This window comes from Athene noctua, chromosome 1, assembly GCF_965140245.1.
Source record: "Athene noctua chromosome 1, bAthNoc1.hap1.1, whole genome shotgun sequence".
In the NCBI taxonomy this organism is placed as follows: Eukaryota; Metazoa; Chordata; class Aves; order Strigiformes; family Strigidae; genus Athene; species Athene noctua.
Window position 1 is genome coordinate 132114758 of NC_134037.1, and position 20200 is coordinate 132134957.

A 20200-nucleotide genomic window follows, 5' to 3' on the forward strand; every position below is an offset into this window, starting at 1 on the left:
TCCTCCACAGGGAATTGAAAACCAGTTAAATAACTATGTGATGACAGGGAAGGAGGTATTGATGGGCAGAGGCCTAGACAACAAGGGGAAAGAATATACTAATTGTGATGAGAGAAGCAGCAGCAAATACCAGTAGCCACAGGGCTAGTTCAGCTAAGGGAAGCAGGTGAGGCCAAGGAGGCAGATGCCTGTGTGCTACAGGGAATCTCAGGTGATGCTGTGGCATCAGAGAAGTGATGGTGAGAGGACATCTCCAGAGGTTTCTGATTTCTGGCTCAATCGGGTCACCACGATTTTGTCTGACCAAGTCTTGAACCCCTCCAAGCGTGGAGGTACTGCCACCTTTCTGGGTACCTGTTCCAGTGCTGCATTACCCTTCTGGTGAAAAAGTCATGCTTGCAGTTCACCCTGAATCTGCCAAGCTTCAGCGTGTTGCCACTGCCCCTTGTTATATCACCTGCTACTATCAAGAAGTCTTTGGCTCCATTATCCTTGTAGCTACCTTCCAGATATTGGTAGGAAAGAAATTATGAACAACTTATATGGGATGTAAACTAGATATCACGCAAGTAACAGAAATATGGTAGAAGAACAGTCATCTCTGGTATTAAAATATTCTCTGTTTAGGACTGATAGAAAGGAAGATAAAAATAGAGCATTAGTATCATATGAATGATGTTATACATTGTTTAGATGAAACTCAGAAAGTTAAAAGAGGCTTTTGTTTGGTGCAGCTCGGTGTCAGCTGTGAACTGCTCAAGTTTGTAACTGGTTATATAGGGAGACAGCTAATATTAAAAGAGGTAAATCCCAGTAAGCACTATGCTGCCTGGGGAAACTAACTTCAGAGCTATGGACCAGAGAATAATCTCTCATGATCATAATGGGCCTTAGGTCTCTAATTCCAAAGATGACAGATGACAAATTCCTTCACAAAACCATCACCGAACCCACAAAAGATTTGTTAGTTGTAAATAGCAATTAAGTCATAGAGCAGGTGGTCATCAAAATTAAATTTGGAGCATGTGATCATAATTTCCTTACTTATAAATTAAGTGGGAAGCTAAATAAGAATAGGCCTGTACTGTACATGCAGGTTCTGTTCTAAAAGAAATTAAAACCCAAGGAATTAAGAAGAATCTTTTACGGGGACTTTAGCGGTAAGGAAACTGGATGTGAAATATGTCCAGAATTTCTGAGAGAGATGCACAGTGCCTGTGGAACTTGCACCCCAGTAAAGAAGAAAAATCCCTCTGTAGCTATCTGGATGAACAGCCACAAGGTGAAGAGTAAGGAGAACCACTGGCAAAGAAAACTCTTCTTCAAATGTTGGTAGATATAAAGTAATGTCAATCTGCAAAAAAGTTTTTTTAAAATAGAGAAGGTTTTTCATATACATAAGTAACTGAACCAGGAAGGAGAAAGTGGCTATGCAAAGAGGAGGGGGTCAAAATTAAAAATAATTATTAAAATTAAATGAATATAAAATAGTCTTCAACCAGGAAAATTATAGTAAAGAGTGGAGCAGAGGAAAGGAGTGTAATGAATATGAGGAACTATCACAACTGATTTGAAAACAGAAAACATGCATGTGATGAAACTAAGAACACAAGCTAAGACTTGGATTTTGCTGGATTTTTTTAAACCATAATAATTTTTATTCTTAAGAAAGCAACAAGGAGTTACAGACTTTTGCAAAATAACAAACACGGTTCAGATAAACTTTACCTTATCTGTGCTCACTCAGTTCTGGGAGTTGGAGGTCTGACAAGTAATTTCTTCCTCCAACCTGGACTTGTGGTACGTGTCAGCAGGTAACCTACCCTTTTACCCTTTAAGAATTATCATCTGCCTTGTGTTACTGTATGACACTGATGGGGAATTTCCAGCCCCTTCCTCAAGGAGAAACATTTATCCAGAAAGTCTGTTGTTGGCAGCAAATGATCAGAGTACAGGAGCATAAAAATCTGTGATTCTTTGTGGTTTTACCATGGCCTCTCAGCTCATGTTTCAATGATCCGCTGCTGAATGCTCTAACCCAGAACAGAGGCTGTGCAAGAGAGTGAGGTCCACTGTATCAATTACAATTCAAAACAGAGTCGGCGTTTTAACTGAGTTCACCAGGCTCATTCAAATATCTTACTTTGTCAGTAGAAACCAAATAAAAGAAACCCTCCGCTCCCCTTACATCTCTGTTCTCCTAAATGTCACTCCTATTCTCCTAGTGCCTGAACCGTTTCCTCCTAAAACATTTGCAGCTGCATCACCTCTTCCACATCCCACTTCCCTTCACTGGTGTGCCTTTTTACCATTCTCCATTTGCTTCTCCCCATGACACCTACAGTCAGGCAGGTCTCCTCTATCCAAACCCATTACCTTTCCTGTTTCTTGTCTTTCTGCTCTGTCATCCCAAGCCTTTTTGCCCTGCTCTGACCTCTCTGATTTCCACAATGCCATCGTTTCTGTTCCCATTCTTCAAACAAGTGGAAACACCGCAAAGCACATCAGCCTGGTGTGTGTGGAGTATTGCTCTTGACCTGCACAAGACGTGTGGGCCGCACAAACGAGGTCAAAGTCATGAAGGTCCGGAGTGTGTGATCTGGACCAAGAGAAACCTCAGTTGCCAGACTTGGGTTCCCTTTTCCAGTTCAGACACTGCCACAGCAAAAGACCTGTTTTGAAAAACACCAAATTCCCATTTTTTTCTAATCAAATCCCTCAAGCTGAAATTTAGTAAGAGTTTTAACTTTCTGTTGGTCAAGTTACAAGCTTAAACTAGGAGCCTAAGGATCTGCTGAACCCAAATCGAAGCCGCTCACCTTTTACCTAAGCTGGCGTTGTCCTCACCAAGATGAACAGAGCAGGAAAATTCGGTTCCTTGCAGTACTCCAAAGCTTCTGCTGACTCTGCTAACGAGCAGGACCATCAACATTGACCTAGCTTGGCATACATCCTCCAATTAGTCAAACGGCATCTGACACCAGCCCACAGCTCTCTGCTAGCGTTAAATGTGAGTTAAAGTAAGAAGTGGCTACCAGCTGGCATTTGCCAGATAGCTACACACTGGTATAAGGGTGATATCCACTTCTCTGTACAGCTTTCCCACTTGCAGGTGGGTTTAACTAGACTGACCTGAAGATGACTGGATTTTCAGCTTCTGCTGTGTATGCTGAAGGTTACTTAAGCAAATTTGCTGTTTACAGAAGTGTACATACATATTGACAGGGGTGAGTTTCTCTCTTTCTCCCTCTGTGAATTAACAGCGTGTGTCTCTCCAGCATACCCTATAGCAATACCAGAAGGAAAATGATCCAGTCTCCTAGACATTGTATGTGCACCCCGGCTGATCCCAAGAGGTAGAGGTTGTGACGTTGCTATCTCTGACCCACACCCTAACCACCGCATTTGCAAAGGTTGCATCGTCCCTGTAGTCTGACACCTCCTGTACAGGGAAGAAGCAGGATCAGCGGTAATAAGGCTGTAACCGAAGTCACACAATCTCCAGGAGCAGGGAGATACCAGAGCTAAATTCTCTGGTATCAGCAGAAAGAGGCCAGAAGTGGAATTGCAGCAGTGCCAGTGACACTGCCACTAAAGGTAAAATGAGCCCAACTCATACCTAGCACAAGCCATCATTTCAGAGCAGCTACACCAGTTTACAGCAGGTAAGTGGCTGATCAGGTGAGAGATGGTTCACAGGTTGAAATTTTTCATGGTCTCTTACACCAGCCTTGAACACTGACTTACTCTGAGACCCTATTATTTAAGCAACTTTTTTTTTCCCCCTACCCAGGTTATCTATAATTTTGAGTGGCTCCATTTTTAAGTATCCAGCATAGATACTGGCACCTGAATTTTGGACATGCGTTTGCAGCCACTGTCTTCTGCAGCTACAGTTGGGTGCTCAGCATCTTTCAAAATCAGGTACATGATATGCAGAGGATGAGACCCTGATGTAGAGACCAGTCTAGGAAGTCTGGCTGTATGTTCTCACTTCTGTCAACTTGTGTAAAAGAGAGTGATAATATTGAGTGACTTCTACAGGGTGTTTTGAGGACAGGTGAGTTTTCGTAAGCAACTTTAAAGGATGGCCAGTTTGGTTTTACACAGTGGCTGAAGGATCAGAGCACCCAGCTTTAACTGCTTCTGGCCCAGCTTAGATTCCCTGTGTTCATTCGCTTCAGTTTCCTTTGCATAAAACTGGGATGTACCTGTTGTGTTTTCAGCAGGATACCTGCACAGACAAGTTTATTCTTATGGGTAAAGCATTATGAGACTTCCCAGAAAGAATCTCTAAGGACAGAAACCAGAATAGCATTAAAGAAAAAAAAAGTAATTGCTGCTACTCCTGCTCCTGGGACCAATCCCCTGTCTCCACAACTCAGATGATATGCTCCTGAGGGGCGTGTGTCTGGAGAAGAAAGACATCCTCACATGGTTATAAATCTCACAGGGACCACTTAAGCTGGAAGTGTAGACAAGGACGAGCTGCACTCAGCATGGTTTTGGTCACCACACAACACATGCCTTCCATTACCAAGCTCTCAGCTCAGGTTCATCAGCAACCTTTATCGTTGAGAGAGGGCTCCTTCTTGCCTAGCCACCTCACCCCAGATCTGCACCAAGACTGGGGATGGCGAGTACCGTGTCTGTCCATCCACCCGGGCCAGTTTTCACCTGGTCAGCCCAGGCGAGGAGAGCAGTGGTCCAGGCCAGCAGATGTCCCGGCTCCTGGCGAGTTCCTCCTGCTTGAGATGGTGAGATGAAAGCCAGACCTTGTGTCCTGAGATAGCACTTCTGACTATGAGCTTAAAAAAGAAAGGGGTGTGAGTCAGTGCTGCTGTGGCTCTGCAGCGGCTGTAAACTGTTGAATCGGTTTAACAGCCATTTCAGAGGGATCCCACCCACCACCACAACTAATAACCAACATTTCTAACTAGTGCCTCTGAAATGGGTTTAAATAGTCTAATAAGACACATGCTGTTGGTAACATGCCCACTTGCTCTCATCTGTTGCCTCAACAAGCTCATTCTGTTCTTAAATTAGTGTATTTATTACAAAATAAACCAAATCCTAACCATCCTTCTGCTCTGTAAAAAAAGAAAAAAAGTCTTATACTCCAGCCCATTTAACTGAAGCAAACATTACCCATACCATTACTGAATGGATTGCTGGCTGAATGCAATATCTTTTACAGAAAATTTCTTTGACATACTGTTTCCAGTTGCTTACAATTACAATTTGCAATTTACAATTGCAAAACTGAGTAGGTGAGGCATTTTAAAAACAACTTCAAATATTCTTTGATGGCTTCAATGGATTTTTAAATAAACCAGAGAAAGTTATTAACTGAAAAATAAAAAAAGCCAGTTGAGCCCCTAAAACTGTTTGCTACTTGGTTATTTCTAACAAAGAGCAAGTTTGTTTGCTTTGGTTTGGTTTGAACGCTCTCATGAGCTCAGCTTTAAGCTTGTGCTCAGCTAGGCATGCTTGCCTGAATTGGGGGCCTAAATGATGGTCTGTGGCTGTGCAGTGAATTCCTGAATTCTCACTGGAGTTCTCATGAATTCGTTTAATTTTGGGGGGGTCTTTTTCTTTTGACCATGCCTCAGAACAGATTAGCAGTCCCTAGATCTGCCAGGCAGGAGGGCATATACCTGTGCTCCTAGAACTTGGCTTTCCAGCCAAACTGAAGGTGCTTCAGACCTAGTCAAGCTAGGTTTATTAACTGCTCTTGCTTCCCTCAAGGACATGCTACAGGACCAGCAGCCTACCTTCAAGGTTGCAAAGGTGCTGTTTTCAGACAAGATCCTTATTGCTTTCTTTGGGATGCCATATTAAGCAAGGAACAGAAACATAAGCAGAAAGCACATGATACCAGCAAGCAGTGGATGAAGTTTGAACAATTAAATTAATTCAGGGAAAAAAAAAAGATGCAGGATGTTTCAAACACAGCTGGGGAAAAGCCAGTTTTGTACATCCAAACGAGAGTTGGAAGCAACAATCTTTACACCCAAATTCCCAAATCTTCTTTTCAAGGGCTCTGAAAGGAGCGTGGCGAAGGGGAAACAGGTTGTTCAGACTCTGCGCTTGAAAGTAGAAACCAAAGTCTTTCGAGTCTGCTCTCGAGATTCACACATGCCTGTCAGCAGCACAGGGTCTGTCTTGTGCTCCACTTGGTAGAAGGGACAGTTCTTCAGGTGCTCCGACATGCATGCGACGTCATTGCGCTGCCATTTGTTCACTCTGGAGAACAGGCTGCTGAACTGCCAAATCTAATACAGGAAAGGAGAAAGAAATTAGGGAGAGAAAATGGGAATGTTGGTAAAATTCCCATTTCCCATCTTAGAAAGGATTTTAAAAAGCTGTATATGTTAATAGTGGGTGTGCATTACTCGTACTGCACAGGCTAGTGAACATCTGCTGTGCAGGGCTGGCATAACAAGCAAAAATGGGATCTGTATTGTTATGTACCTCGTACTTGCTGGTTTTGCTGCTTTAGTCATCACCTGCCATTTTTAATGGGAAAGTATCCTTCTACAGTTTTTGGTGTCAATCCAGTGCAGGGCATGAGGAAATTCAGGACACCTGACCACCACACCTCTACAGAAAACTCTGTCACACGTACAGTGTGATTCAAGAGGTTTATAAAGCAAAGTGGCTACAGCTTGCTTGTGTGATACATATCTCAAAGAAACCTGACTTCACAAATACCTTCCAAAGCATCTTCAAAGATGACGGCGAAGTCATTCAAAGTAATTCACATTACAATACTGTTGTTATTCACCCCACCCCAGCACAAGCCTGGGAAATCTATGGTTAAAGTTATTCCTAGAGGACATACAAGCTTGTGAAAAACAGAAATGTGCGGTTAAAATCTTCCAAATCTCTTTTCAGTGATACCATGCACCATTTAGTGATATACTAGCATGTAGTGACAAGGCTGTGATTAAGTAGCTTTAATATTTGCTGGATACCGTTAAATCAACTGGATTTTTGAAGTCATAGTGGATTTCTTCTCCCTAAAAGTGTTTCTTCCTGTGGAAGAATGACAGTATGTGGGTGTACTATGCTTAAGATTACCTGACCCTGTCTTAGTCCTAAGTAATCATAGCTATTATACACAGTAGTCAAGAAATTCAGACTAATTACAAACAGAATGTTTTCAAGCAGAGTCTGTGCATTGGAGACAAAATTCCTGTGTGGCCAGTACAGAGAGCTAACATGAAAAGGGTTAGATAGTCCTTAAATTTAATGCTGCTAGTTTGAAATTGTGCCAGAATAACTGAAGTTAATCGCTGTATCATTGCTCAGCCAAAATGTCTTCCTTTGACTGAAGGAAGCCACATCCTCCAATAAATTATTTCAGTGGCTAATTCATGTTTTGGATTGGGCTAATTCAACCTGCAGCCACTGAACTGTGTTACACAGATTTCGAATTCATCACGCTTCAAGTTTTCTCTTAAAAAAGTAAAGAGTACCTTCTCTTAATAAACTGCTGAGCTTCCATTTGATAAGAACTGATAGGTGGAGATCTTCAGGGGTCTACCTGAAAGCCAGGTCCTTAGATAATTTTTGGGAGACTTCCCTGGATCTCTAAATTATTTGTTCCTAGATCTCTGTCTTGTCGGCTTGGTCATGCTGGAGTCTCTCATGTTATTCTTTCAAACAGTTTTATGTTAGAGCAGAAAAAAATCTGGAATAACTATTGTTCAACTAAGACTTAGACTGAGCTGTGGTTACATATTTATTTCGGACTACCTAAACAGCCAATAAGGGTGGTAATTCTCCAGCACAAACAGTGGGAGATCAGCTTTGCTGTCCCCACGCTGCTCCCTCAGGTGCTCACTGCCCAACAAGTCATGGCAGTCCTGTGAACTGTAATCATGAAAGCCCTTAGGCTTGATGTGAACACCTGAGCTCCTTTCACAGCCATCATTTCCTTGTTCTTTACCTTTTTGGCATTCTAAATCATGTTTTAGTTTTGACATGTGCTAGATCAGCTTGTAAAGAATGAAAAATGTATGAACTTCAAGTTCTTCAAAAATCCATGTGTAACCCTTAGGTATCAGGAATACTCAGTTCCTGGTGTCTAAAAATGGTGCACATGCAAACAAGTTACCCAAGACAAGCTTGAGTGGGGAATTTTAGCTAGTCAGAAGATGTCTGTTTACACCGTCCTACCTTTGCTAGAGGTACTGCATTTTACAGCCCTGACCCCTGACAACTGCAAATTCATAAGCTCATGAACCTTCCCCACATCTGCATGCTTATATGCAGCATCTCTTGCTACACTTGTGTTTTATCTGGAGAGAACCCATGACTGTCTTTTTTCAGGTGTCACCATCACTTGCCTTTTTGCGAGCTTTCCATGAAGTACCACCATGGGAATATCTTTTTTTCTCCCAGATCAGCAGGACCATTCCCCTCTCTTGAAGAAGAGTGGCACAGATATCCCTCATCAGCACTGACACTTGTGATAGCTGAGATAAACTGAAGCTGTCCAGGAACCCCGCAATGTACTTGAGCACTTCCACTGGGAGGCTGCTCAGCAAGTCCTTATTTCTCCTTTGGTTAGCCACTGTGGAATTGCACTTCCCTGATTCAGCAAGGAGGGTGTCCACCTCTGGCTTAATAGCAAATGTCTTGAGAGGCCTGCTGTATATAACCTTGGCCTTAAGTCCATCAGGGCGGAAGTGATTTTGAACAAAAGTACATCCCAAGTAGGCCAGTGGGCATCGATGCTGGAACCATCCATCCAGACATGACTGGATATCAGCGTGCACATTCTTGAAGTGGGATGGGAACTCGTCCCTCCTGAAGAAATGACTGCAAGTGAATGTGAAAGCTGAACTACTTTTGTTGTGTCTTCTGGTTACACATTCAGTGTAGAGCTCCACGTGGAGTTCTGGTGGGCTTTCCTCATCCAGAATATCTGCTAGAACGGCATTGGAGGAGAAGGGCTCCAGAGGAAAGCTGTATGTCTGTGTTGCAAAATCCACAAAAAGTCCATCGATACCCCTTGCTTCAGAGATCTCATGGCCTTTCAGCTCTTTTTCCAGCGCACACAGAAGTGTGGCTTCTACTATATTTGCCTTAGGTAGTTCTTCTAGGTTTATTCCCAATTCTGAGGTATCCACTGACTTGTCTGAAGTTGGCATCTTGTGGCCCAGTGCATCTCCTAGTCGTGCTCTTTTGCCACAGTAACTGACTGGCACTTTGAAGGTGTAGACAGTCTTCACCTCCTGTGCTTCCAAGTTCCCATAGACAAAGTCTTTTTCTTTGGGAGTGCAAGCAGCTAGCTGGCCAAAGCGGATGAGCATTCCCCCATGATGTACCAGATACATGTTGTAATCACCTACACCAACTTCCTTCTTCAGCCTCTCCAGGACCCCTTCTTGCCAGGGAGCCAGTCCTGTCATTTCTGTGTTTGGTGTTACTTGTTCAGGATTTTGGTCCTTTGCCTCTTCTGCACCACCGGGTACTTCCTTTGCCTTCTCTGCAGAACTGGCAGCATGAGGGGCTGATGCTGTTTTCTTGGAAGCCTCCTCTGTCTTTTGTCCCGTGCTGGCTGCTGAGCCTGTTACCTTACAAGCCAGAAGCTCTTTGCTGAAAATGTTCTCCCAGGTTTTGTAGCTCCCCAGATCCATTCCCTCTTTGTCCTTTGCCAAATCTTCACGATCCTGTTGGCTGAGCTCAGACAACTGGTTGTCACCTCCTTGTGAACCACAGACTACTCCTCCCACAGCACCTTCTTCACCACCCATGGCTTTGTCCATTAGCTCTACCACTTCAACCTTTTTCCTCCACTCTGGAAACAAGTCAGCTATTTTCAAAGTCCTGAAAAGTATCTTCTGGTCTCTGAGTGCCAAAGCTGTGTCCAGACACTCTTCGTTCAAGGTCTCCTTCATGATGTTCTTGTGGAGGGTTGTGTCTGAATCCACATTTGGCCAGCGGTTCCACTCCATCGAGCAGCAGACAACACTGGCTGGACAGACCTGGAGGTGCTTCGCCAGCTTAAAGCGGGCCATGGAAAAAGGGCAGCCGTAGGCTGAGTTGAGGCAGGAGACCTGCTCTAAGGGACAGAGCAATTGGTGCTCCTCTTCTTTGCACATGTGGAAGGTGGCCCCGCAGTGTAAGCGGCAGCTGATCATCATGCATGAGACGGAGGGCTCAACCGGCACGCGGCAGTGCCGGCTGAAACATCTCTCACAGTGCCTGTGCTGCCCAGGGGGAGCTTTCTGAGCCCGGTGCTGTGTGTAGCAAAGACAAGAAGACAAGAGTTATTGCCCAAAGGAGCAAGGATGGCCACAGATTCTCCATGCCTGTGCTGGGTTTCTACATGTGAGGTGCTCACATACACATCTAGCGGGAATAAGGCTGTGGGCAAATCTCTGCCAGCTCCATACAGTTACATATCAGTACTGATCCCTGCAGCACAGCGTGGCCTGATAGCAGCACAGATATAAGTAAGGTCTTTACTCTTTAGCCCAGCAGAGGCAGCCAGGGTTTGGGAGAGAGCTGTTTTCTGTCCCAGTATTTACACTGGGTCTATCAATACTGAGCTGCTGAAATTGAGTGCCAGAGGCACAGCAAGTGAGCTTCCCACTTCCACAATACTGCTTGAGGAGGAAAGATGATGTTTCTTTCACCTCTGTAGAAAAACTAGCTGGTCGTTTGGCCTACATGTCTTGTCACCCCCCAATAAAGACATGAACCTTGTGCAAATGAACCTCCCTTTGTTCTACACCAGCAAGACTGAGAGTGAAGATTATCTTCATGATCCCACCTTTCCAGTGTGGAAAACAGCCTGGGTAAAGGCTAATTTGCCTGGCCTGCTTTACTCTGATTTCCTGATTTACCCTTACACTCCTAGATAATGCCTGCACATTGTGGAACAAGGGCTGGGGAGGACTTTCCTCCAGGCAGGTTATTAGCTATATCTACTTTCAGGTGTCAAAACCTGGAATAAGGCAATGCCTTGGTCTGCACTTTCGAGAGAAGCTCCAGAGTGCAGTGGAGGCTTGTTGCAAGGTTATAGTCACCCAGATAAATCAATTTTCTTTCATTTTTTTTTACAAACTGCCTTTCGTCTTTCTTCCCCTTGCCGTCACCAGTGAGTGCTGAGTAGATAGGAAGGTGTGTAATTAGGGCAGAAGGGGAATGACAAAGGTCTAACCTCAGCAGAGCTTTTTTCCCTTCCTGTGATGGTGCAGGAAAGAAGTCAGCCCGAGCATTCCTTTTACAGGGTGTCTCTTTGAGAAAGAATCCATTTTTCCTCCTTTGGGATTTGTTTTAGAGCATGATCCTACAGAAAACAGTCACCACTGCTCTAGTTTTTCAGTTCACCCTACGTACTTCCAACAAGTCAGTGTCACACACTATCCAGAACTGAATAGGTGATCCTGAGCTGATCATATGTTAGATTCAATTTATGAAGGTGTTAGTGACACCTAAAGGGGCCAGAAAATAGAGAAAGTGGTCCCAGGCAACAAGCAATAAACAATACCAGTCTCTGTTTCATATAGTCAGCTGCCACCAGACAGCTCCATGAATTTAACGTTTTGCAGTCAACAGACTGGATTAAAAGAACAAGTTGAGGTTGCCAAACCAAATGTTTCAGAAATTTCCACCAGCTTTATTACATAGACAGGTTAAATGTTTTCTTGAGGAAGACTGCATTTCTGTTCTCACACTTCCATATTAATGCGGTTTCAAAAAATATATATATTTTTCCTTTCCTCCTCTTAAAAACCTTTGCTATAAAAAGGACATACAATTTTCCTGAGGTCCAACAACAAAAAGCAGAAGTACAAGAACATGATATATGAAGATCCTTATATAAAAAGTTGTCAGTACCAGATTACTAGCTTTGTGTCATAATGAACCACTGGCTTGGTTTCATTATTGTGTTTTTCATTATTTCCCTGTTAATTAAATCAGTTTAATGTAAAAATAATGCATTTATGAAGTCTGCTTTCAAAAGTTCCCAGTTCCCCTTGCTTATAATATCTCTACCCTTGCAATAATTCCTGGCAATACCTGTTAATCCTTCCTAAAAATGGGAAAACAAGCACAGAGTCTGACAGCAAATAAATGGAGATGGTGATTAGGATGAGGCATGTTTTCTGTTGTAAAAAATCTAAGAAATTACATTCTGGGTCAGACCAGTGGTCCACCCATCCCAGCAGTCTTCTTCAACAATGTCCACAAGAAATGCTGTTTAGGGTGTACATGTAGGACCCTCTGTGGTCCTTTCGCCTTATACACAGTTGTTGAATTAGAGAACTAGAGGCTGCTCAGTCACTACTCAGAGCTACTTCCTTGGATACCTTCCACTGGTATCAGTAACTTGGCCCAAAGAAGAGCTGCTGCAAGTAGAAAACTCCTGACTTTCTACTCCGTACTGTAGGGACTGCAAATCTTTGTGGAAGGGAAAAAGCTAATAATAAGGAGGAACTGGAGTTCTGTTTCCAAACAGGACTCAGGGTGTGCTTTTTTTGTCAAAACAAGAAAAAGATTTTTGACAAGTCTTCCCACCGTGCTTTCTATGCAGTAAGGACTACTACAGGCCCAGCAGACTCTCATTTGGCTCTGGGAAAAAATAGAAGTTGTTAGTAAAATAATTTAGACTTTGGCTTTTTCCTAAGGTTAGAAAAAATACAGTAGTGTCATTTACCTAGATATGAGTGCTTTGCAACCCCAGGCTTAAGCGACCTAGCCCTGAGGAGGGCTGTGCTGCAGAGGAAGTAGACTCAGGCTCAAGAGGAAAAGATGCTACGTGAAGCTCCTTCCCCTCACTTTGTTTAAGGTACTGTCTTAACTACAACTACTCCTCTTTCACACTTTTGCACCCCAGCAGTGGAAGTCATGGACAACACTGGAGAAGGAAAGATGTCTGGGAAAGGCAGTGCTTGTGGGTTCCTGCAGTCACTAAACACCACATACTTGTTTTTGATTTTGGTGTGCGTTAATTGCTCAATGCATCTTCATTCCATCCTTTGCAACTTTCAGTGCTGACCAATACCTGTTTACACCTCCTAATGAATCAACCCCATTCCTCCTTGGTCCTGCAGAGTAAAGGAACATGTTCTTGTTGGTCCCTTTACCCAGGGACAAACTTACAGAGTATAAGGCTTGGGTACCTTCACCTTTGTTTGCATGAAAAGAGCTTGAGAGAGCAATGCAGAAAATTAGTATTTCGTGACTATTAGAACATTAGAACTAGTAGAACATTCTCTGCCTTGCCTTGGGAAGCACTGACTTCTGCACAGGAGTGACACCAGGGTGCTGCCCTGGGTGGACCCAGACACATCCAGCCCTTAAATACATGTGTTTTAGGCTGGCATCTATCCTGCTTTAGGCTGTTTAGTTACATCTACTTTTATGTAGCTCAGAGAAGCAGGAGATACAGATGGATTTATTTCACATTGGCAGCATCCTTGCTGCTGTCATTCTTGTAACATTTTGCTGCAAATATAATCTCTAAAAATAGTCCCAGCTACGACTTGCATAAGGTCAGAGGAAGGCTGGGTACATTACACTGCAATGAAAACATGAATGTGTGAACAATACTTTCCACTGCAAAAGCAACTCTCGGAGAGCAATAACTGATAAATAAAAATACATCAGAGGCACGGGCCTTATGGTTCTCCAAAACACAGAAAGCGCTGATGACAAAGTTTCTGGAGAGAAGCCTGCTTTCACCCTGCTGCATGCTGAAACAAACCCCATCCGAATCACATGTAGAGAAAGAAACATATGCTTTTTTTATGAAAAGTGACCATATCGGAGCAAGCACTCAGATCTAGAATCAGTCTTCATCATTATTCAGGTATTTTTTAGTTGAGTTTACCTCATCTCTAACTTCTATATGCTGTTATTTTCAGACAAATGATTTCTACGCCTCTCTTCTCATTATAAAATCTGTGAAGCTACAGGACAGGACAGGAAGGAGGGATAGAGAATTTTTCTGATATTTATCAGTGTTTGAATGCTTTTTCTATTCTGACATGCCAGTAATCAGGAGCTCTGATGATCTAGTTAGCTCTGTGGTTTAGTTGATGGTATTATTGTCAGTACACAAACTACAACTTCCAAAACCCTGAGCTGAAAGTTTACAAATTCTTGCCTCAGTAAGTTTGATAGATGTCATCCAAAGGCAGGTGACACACAGATATGTCAGGTGATGAAGGATTTCTCTAAACCTGCACACTTCTTGCTTCCCTGAAATTTGTGAAATTTCCTAAGAGCTGGGTTAGAAAAAAAATCACACCAGAAATGCTTACGTGAATCATATTCAAGCTATTGTGGAAAGAAGGGATGCAAATTACAGTCCACAGTCTGTCCATTTTGGTAAATCTTTATTTTTAGACTGTCATGACAGCAAATCAAGTAAGGTTTAAAAATATACAGCTGCTATTTTAACTGCAGATATGTCTGTGTCTGGAGCAGATCTGTTCAGTGACACTAATTTACAGTTTATAGACCAATTACAATTTATTTTTAATAAATATATGTTTAATTGAATTGCAGTCAATGAGCCAGAACAATACAACTGTTTTCTTATTTGGTATTTGCTATATGTGACTGATCATAGGACATACTAAGGGTATACATCATATCTGAGATCTTTGCACACAGAATGAAGGGATGCCTCCCATTTTAAGGAACCATCAAAAAAGGGCCATCAGAAACCCCAGATAATTACCTTAAAGAGTGCTGCTGAGATGAGATTCCAAATGAATGTAAAACAATTGTTCTAAGATTTACAACATGATAAGGAGCTCTTAAAAAAATCTCAGGAAAGTTTGCATCCTGATGCTGGAGCCAAGAATGTTAAAGTTATATATAACAACAGGAAAATGTTTTCAAAGACTGAATACTTTTGGTGAAGCGTATTGAGAAGATAGGAGATATTCTCTATTTCTTTTAATCCTTGTTATCCAGTATATGGTATTTATCTCATTTTTATCATAATACTTAAATCTTCAGCTGAATACAGAGTTACTAATTTCTTTACAGGGTTTTTCAATACATTTACTATCTTAGTATCTGAGGGGGTTCACAACCAATAATGAATTTATCTTTGCAGTACTAGAGGTGCATTTGAGGTTAAAAGATACTATTACTTCTATTTCTCAGGTGTAGAATTAAAGTGTAGAAAGATGGAAATAAATAGAATTAAATAAAATATTTATATAAATAAATATTTATTTATATTGGAGATGCTCAGGTTCTGATGTTTCACTTGCATTTGCATGCCTCTTGCACAAAAACCCTGGCAGAGCGAGCTGTAGAATCACATGTTCTAGGAGAGTATCTAAGTCTCCTTAAACTAGAGATTTTCTTCCCTTTCTGTGCAGCGCTCTTCCTCAATCACTACATACTTAACAACCTCAGCAAGAAATCAGGCTTGGGTCTCCTTTTGCTGAACAGATATGTTTATTTCTCTGAGCTGAGGAAGAAAACACTATGCCACTGGAAACCATACCATACCACATTTGTACATGTCTCTCAGGAGTCTTAAGTTTTCTAAAGTCCTGTCCTTTGACACAAAATAAACAGCAAATCCAGGAATGCTACCACCTGGAATCACAGTGACACCTAAGTGAGTCAAGCCCCACATCTCAACACCCACAGCATGGACAGCCACAGTCTGACCGCCCTGGTGTGAGGTCACTGTCCTTCGTGTTACACCTGTCCTGCATTCACCATTCAGACTGATCTTGCATATACGTGTTGCCAACCAACCTTTAAATGAGTCAGGCAATGAATATGGTACAGCTCAGGATAGGTGGAAGGGGAGAATAAAGGGTATAGATTAAATCTTTATCAATAACACTAATAACCTTCTAGTAAGCATGTGCAAGACAGTTTCTTTGAGGTTCAGACTTTGAAAAGTTCACATGGATTTTATAGGGGCACTTTGATTCCAGGATAATTCTTCTGGTGAATCTCAAATGCTCAGTATAAGACATGCAGAGTGAAAATGTTTTCCGTGAGACAACTGACCTGTTAGATTAACCCAAAGATGGAAGCATGAAGCTGTGACAATTAAGGTAGCTACTCCCTGTATTTTCTAGCTGAGGATCACCTGGCTGAGGCTGTGCTTTTTCATGGGCAATAACCACTAGTTCAGAGTTACTGAATGGCTGGGAACTGCTTTATACTGAAAAAAAAAAAAAAAAAAAAAAAAAAAGCTTTAAAATGACAGGGATGGAGTAGGTCCACAGTATAGTGGATCAGTCTGGCAAAGACTTAACATTTCTTGTTTTCCTTCCAGAGCATACCTGCTGCTCGGGTTCTCACAGCAACACATCAGCTTCCTTTCAGCTCCCTAAACCTGGAATGCAGGACCACGGAGCTCAAGAGAAGCTGTCGCACCATCACACCTCCCCCTCACCTGGTAAATCTGTACTGTACACAGGCAGTAAAGTGGCACTGAAACTTGCTCATGTGATTTCTGTCCAGCAAAATACACTCCTGTTGTTACGGGAGGAGTAAGAGAGAGTTCAGAGTAGGGAGTAGTGAGGCAGGGGTAGCACAGGGCTGGTGGAAATCCTGCACTGCACTCCCCCCTATCAGACCTGGATCAGCAATATTTCTTGCTCCTCCCTACCTGGTGCAACATGGCCATAGATCGCCTGAGGCAAACCCACCCAAAAATTTCAGGTGCTGAAGTGGTCCCCTGGGCTGGTGGTAGGGTGCAGGGCAGGTCAGCAGCAGGATCTTGTGCTGAGCATGTTGGGGAGTCTTGTGGGGAGACAGGCAGGAGAGAGTAAAGGGTGAGGCTGTGGCACGGAGCTGCTCTGCTGCTCCTCCTGCATGGGAGGAGTCCCTGTGCTGTCCTTGGTAGAGACACAGGCAGGCAAATTCTCACTTTGCATCACTAACTGGGAAATGGGTTTGGTTTTGGTTTGAGTTCAGCAAGTGCTTTGAAATAACAGGTTCCAGTTTAGTTCCAGTTTGAGGAAAAAAAACCCTAACCGTCCAAACTGTGGGGTTTTTTTCCTTTGGGCTCAGGTTCTATTTTACGCCTTGGTAACAATCTCATTAACATACTTTTCTGAAAACTTCTTGAGATAATCAAGTGAATGGCTTTAAGCAAACAGAAGAAACCCAGCCCAAGGCAAATGCACTGCATAGAGAATTTCAGAGCTCTTAGTCGAAGTCTAAGTCATAAAAACAAAAGAGAAAAGATTCCTGAACAAAAATTGTGAAGCAGCTACAACTCTAAGGAGTACAGTAGTACCTCTAACACTTGTGATTCTTACTTTATCATTTTATTTTTCAGTCTGGCTTACAAACATACAGTTTGCAGTCTGAATCTATAAAACTCACAGGATTTTAAGTCTTAGGATTTTTGCCAGAAGATTGCTCTTGCCTCTCTGACCCTTATTGTATCTCCTTGTCTCTCTTCTCTCAGAGTTTCTTGAAAATTAAAGAAATTTAGGTTTTGATTTATCATCTGACCTGCTGCTGAAGCTCCCATCTTAGAATCAGCATCTTAGTTTTTTAAAACTCCAGATACAGTGCTGCAAACTGTGGCTAACCCACTGAATATATTATGGAGGGGTTTTTTTTAGAGTAGCATGTCATAGAAGCATTCACATTCACCAGCTGCTTCTGTTTTAGGGTGTCATTTGAGACATCTTGTGTCTGATTATTCTACTTCATCTTAATTACTAAGGCTGTTTTGAAGATGTCTTGATTTTCATAGCTCGATACAGTAAACATTGCATAAGGTTTGACTTAATAAAGATTCCAACTCTATTTACAAAGCCTTACCTTAATCATAGAGTCCCTGTGCGTGTACACTTGCTCTCCTGGTTGTGCTCAGCTGAGTTGAAGTGAGGTGGCTAAGGGAGATCTGCAAGCAAAGAAAGAGGAGAGAATGGGAGGACACAGAGCAAGCCCAGGCAGAAGCATCAAGTAGTTTTGGGACGTTAAAAATAAAACCCGTGCATGTGACTGTGTAGCTCAGCTTACAGAGCCGTTTCTTCCACTGTATTTGTTAACACTGTCACTTCCGGAGTGATACTTCACAGAGAAGTTGTGAAAGGCAGTATCAACAATACTCTGTGCCCCCTGCATGAGAGGAAAAGATCAAAACCCTTCCCAGAGCCCTCTGCCAGCTCCCTTCTGCTCTCTGATGGAGGTTTGCCCTTTACGACTTAACTCCCCTTGGTGCCCACACCAGTTTGTGGTTTCTGCTCTTGGAACTGTCGCCGTGCCCCCGGCTTCCATCATCACCAACTGGTGCAGACAGAGATGGTGGGTTTCCGATCAGCCTGGGCAGGGCGGGCAGAGAGGGGGAATGGCCCTGAGCCGAGCAGCCAGGCAGATCACCCTGTAGGCCTCCCAGGGACCCCCAGGAGACTCCCCAGATCCAGCCCCTCCACAGTACAGTGAGAGGGTCCCACCAGCCACCAGGTGGAAGCAGCTCTCAGTGTCGCATTTCCTCAGCCAAACTGAGGTCGCAAAGGAGAGAAATCCCTTTTTACCATCAGCGTGGATCCTTTAAAGCATTTAATGGTGAGTTTCATGAATTTCATGGGGAGCATTTCCTACTCACGGTGAGTACAGACATACGGGCACATGGTGGTGAGGTTCGGGGGTGCAGATGGGGTGGGCACTGCTTCTCCCTGGTGTGTGCTCACCCTGCCTGGATGAAAGACACCTCTTATGACCCTGCAGCTGTATGCAACCACATTTCACAACCTCAGAAACACAGAACAACTTATCTTGGCTGTGGCGGTGGTGGCTCTGAGATCCTAAGTCACGATAAACTTGTTGCCTTTGTCTTCTCTTTCTTTTTCCCTATCTGTGAGTCACCAGTGACTCTCTGTTTGAAACAGTGCAGGCAACTGTGTTTTCATTTTTGAACAAAATGTCAGTAGGTGACAACCAAGGCTTGCTGGTGCCAATTGTAATTTAGCAGTGCTAAATATGGTTAGCAGTCTGGCTCTGTGGCCTTTTTTAGAAAGGGCTGTATTATCGTGATACCATTTTCTGTCATCCCATTGCACTGAGGAAAACAGGGGCCAGTGGTAATAGGCCTAAACCCGAATTTCACCCAATCACAAGATGATCACTGATCTGTTTACTCCATCCACTTCCACCCCTCAACCCCCCTCAGTTCATGGTCATTCTTCAGCCTTCAGTGTTGTCGTCAACTTTTTAGACTGTGTTTAGAAAACATGCTGCTGGCGTGCCTCACTTTTATATGAAGTAAAAATTTCTTCTCAAAATTCTGTATTACTCGTTTAGGAGTAAACACCCTCCAGCTGAATTAACCCAGATTACTAAAATACTTAGAGCTTCAGAAGTAGCTGTTGACAGAAATGAAGCTACCTTCCCTCTTAATTTTACCGGCACACGATGTCAACCTGGTTTTGAGATTTCCATGTTTTCAGGCAGTCTGAACTCTGGTGACATTTTTTACTGTTTCTATGTGTTGCTCGGTGATCACGCAGACCCAAACAGCCTGCCCTGGACCTGCCTCACTCTGCTCCATACTCTGCCTCGCAGCCTCGTGTAACGCAAGCCCCCAAGTTTTCCAAATCCTTGCCTGCAGGTGATGGCTGTACTCCAGAAAGGCATCATCTATGGTGGTCTTTTAGGGCAGGGTATCACAAGATGCACGGAATGAACATAGTTCACCGTGCCTGAAAACGTATATGTGGTGGAGAGGAGGAAGCAGAAGAGTGAAGGCAATGGGTAACAGGAATTCATCCTTGTGCCTGCAGCACACCATCGTATTAGTTCAGCTGCACCTGAAACTAGACTCTCGGCAAAAAAACAAGGAGAACTTGCAGATCTCTGCTGCCACCCTTACCTGTGCTAATTTGATTCAAGGTATCTCAGGAATGCCAAAAGCAATACTGCAACCAGACCTCCTGCTGCAGTACAGATGTGCTTACGGGTGGAGTGCAAGAAACGTGAAATCTCTGAAATAAAAGTGTAACTCATTTATTTTTTGGTGCAAATGCTTTGGGAGAAAGCTGTTGTCTCCTTTAATGTATCATATCTCAATTCTATGGGTAGAAATGCTGTGCTATATAGAAACCCTATGAAATATACCTGTGTATATGATATGTATATCATATATGTATATACATATGATATATCAATACAAGTATCTATTGATATGGGAAAATCTGGCCAGATCTTGTAGGCTGAGAGGCGAGGCTGCTGC

General features: G+C 43.0%; 1 protein-coding gene across 2 annotated transcripts; it reads right to left on the bottom strand.

Moving 5' to 3' along the window:
- Nucleotides 1-5892: 5892 nt before the first annotated feature.
- On the bottom strand, nt 5893-19928 carry FBXO40 (F-box protein 40). 2 transcript variants are annotated; one of them, XM_074896651.1, is made up of 4 exons: nt 19841-19928; nt 17791-17872; nt 8355-10253; nt 5893-6275 (listed from the first exon to the last, which is right to left on the bottom strand). In XM_074896651.1, the coding sequence occupies exons 2-4, from the start codon at nt 17797-17799 to the stop codon at nt 6078-6080; spliced, it is 2106 nt and encodes a 701-aa protein (XP_074752752.1). In that variant the 5' UTR covers nt 17800-17872; nt 19841-19928; the 3' UTR covers nt 5893-6077. The 2 variants fall into 2 exon arrangements, with proteins under 2 accessions (XP_074752752.1, XP_074752744.1); XM_074896643.1 differs by lacking the exon at nt 19841-19928 and adding an exon at nt 18507-18645.
- Nucleotides 19929-20200: the final 272 nt, after the last annotated feature.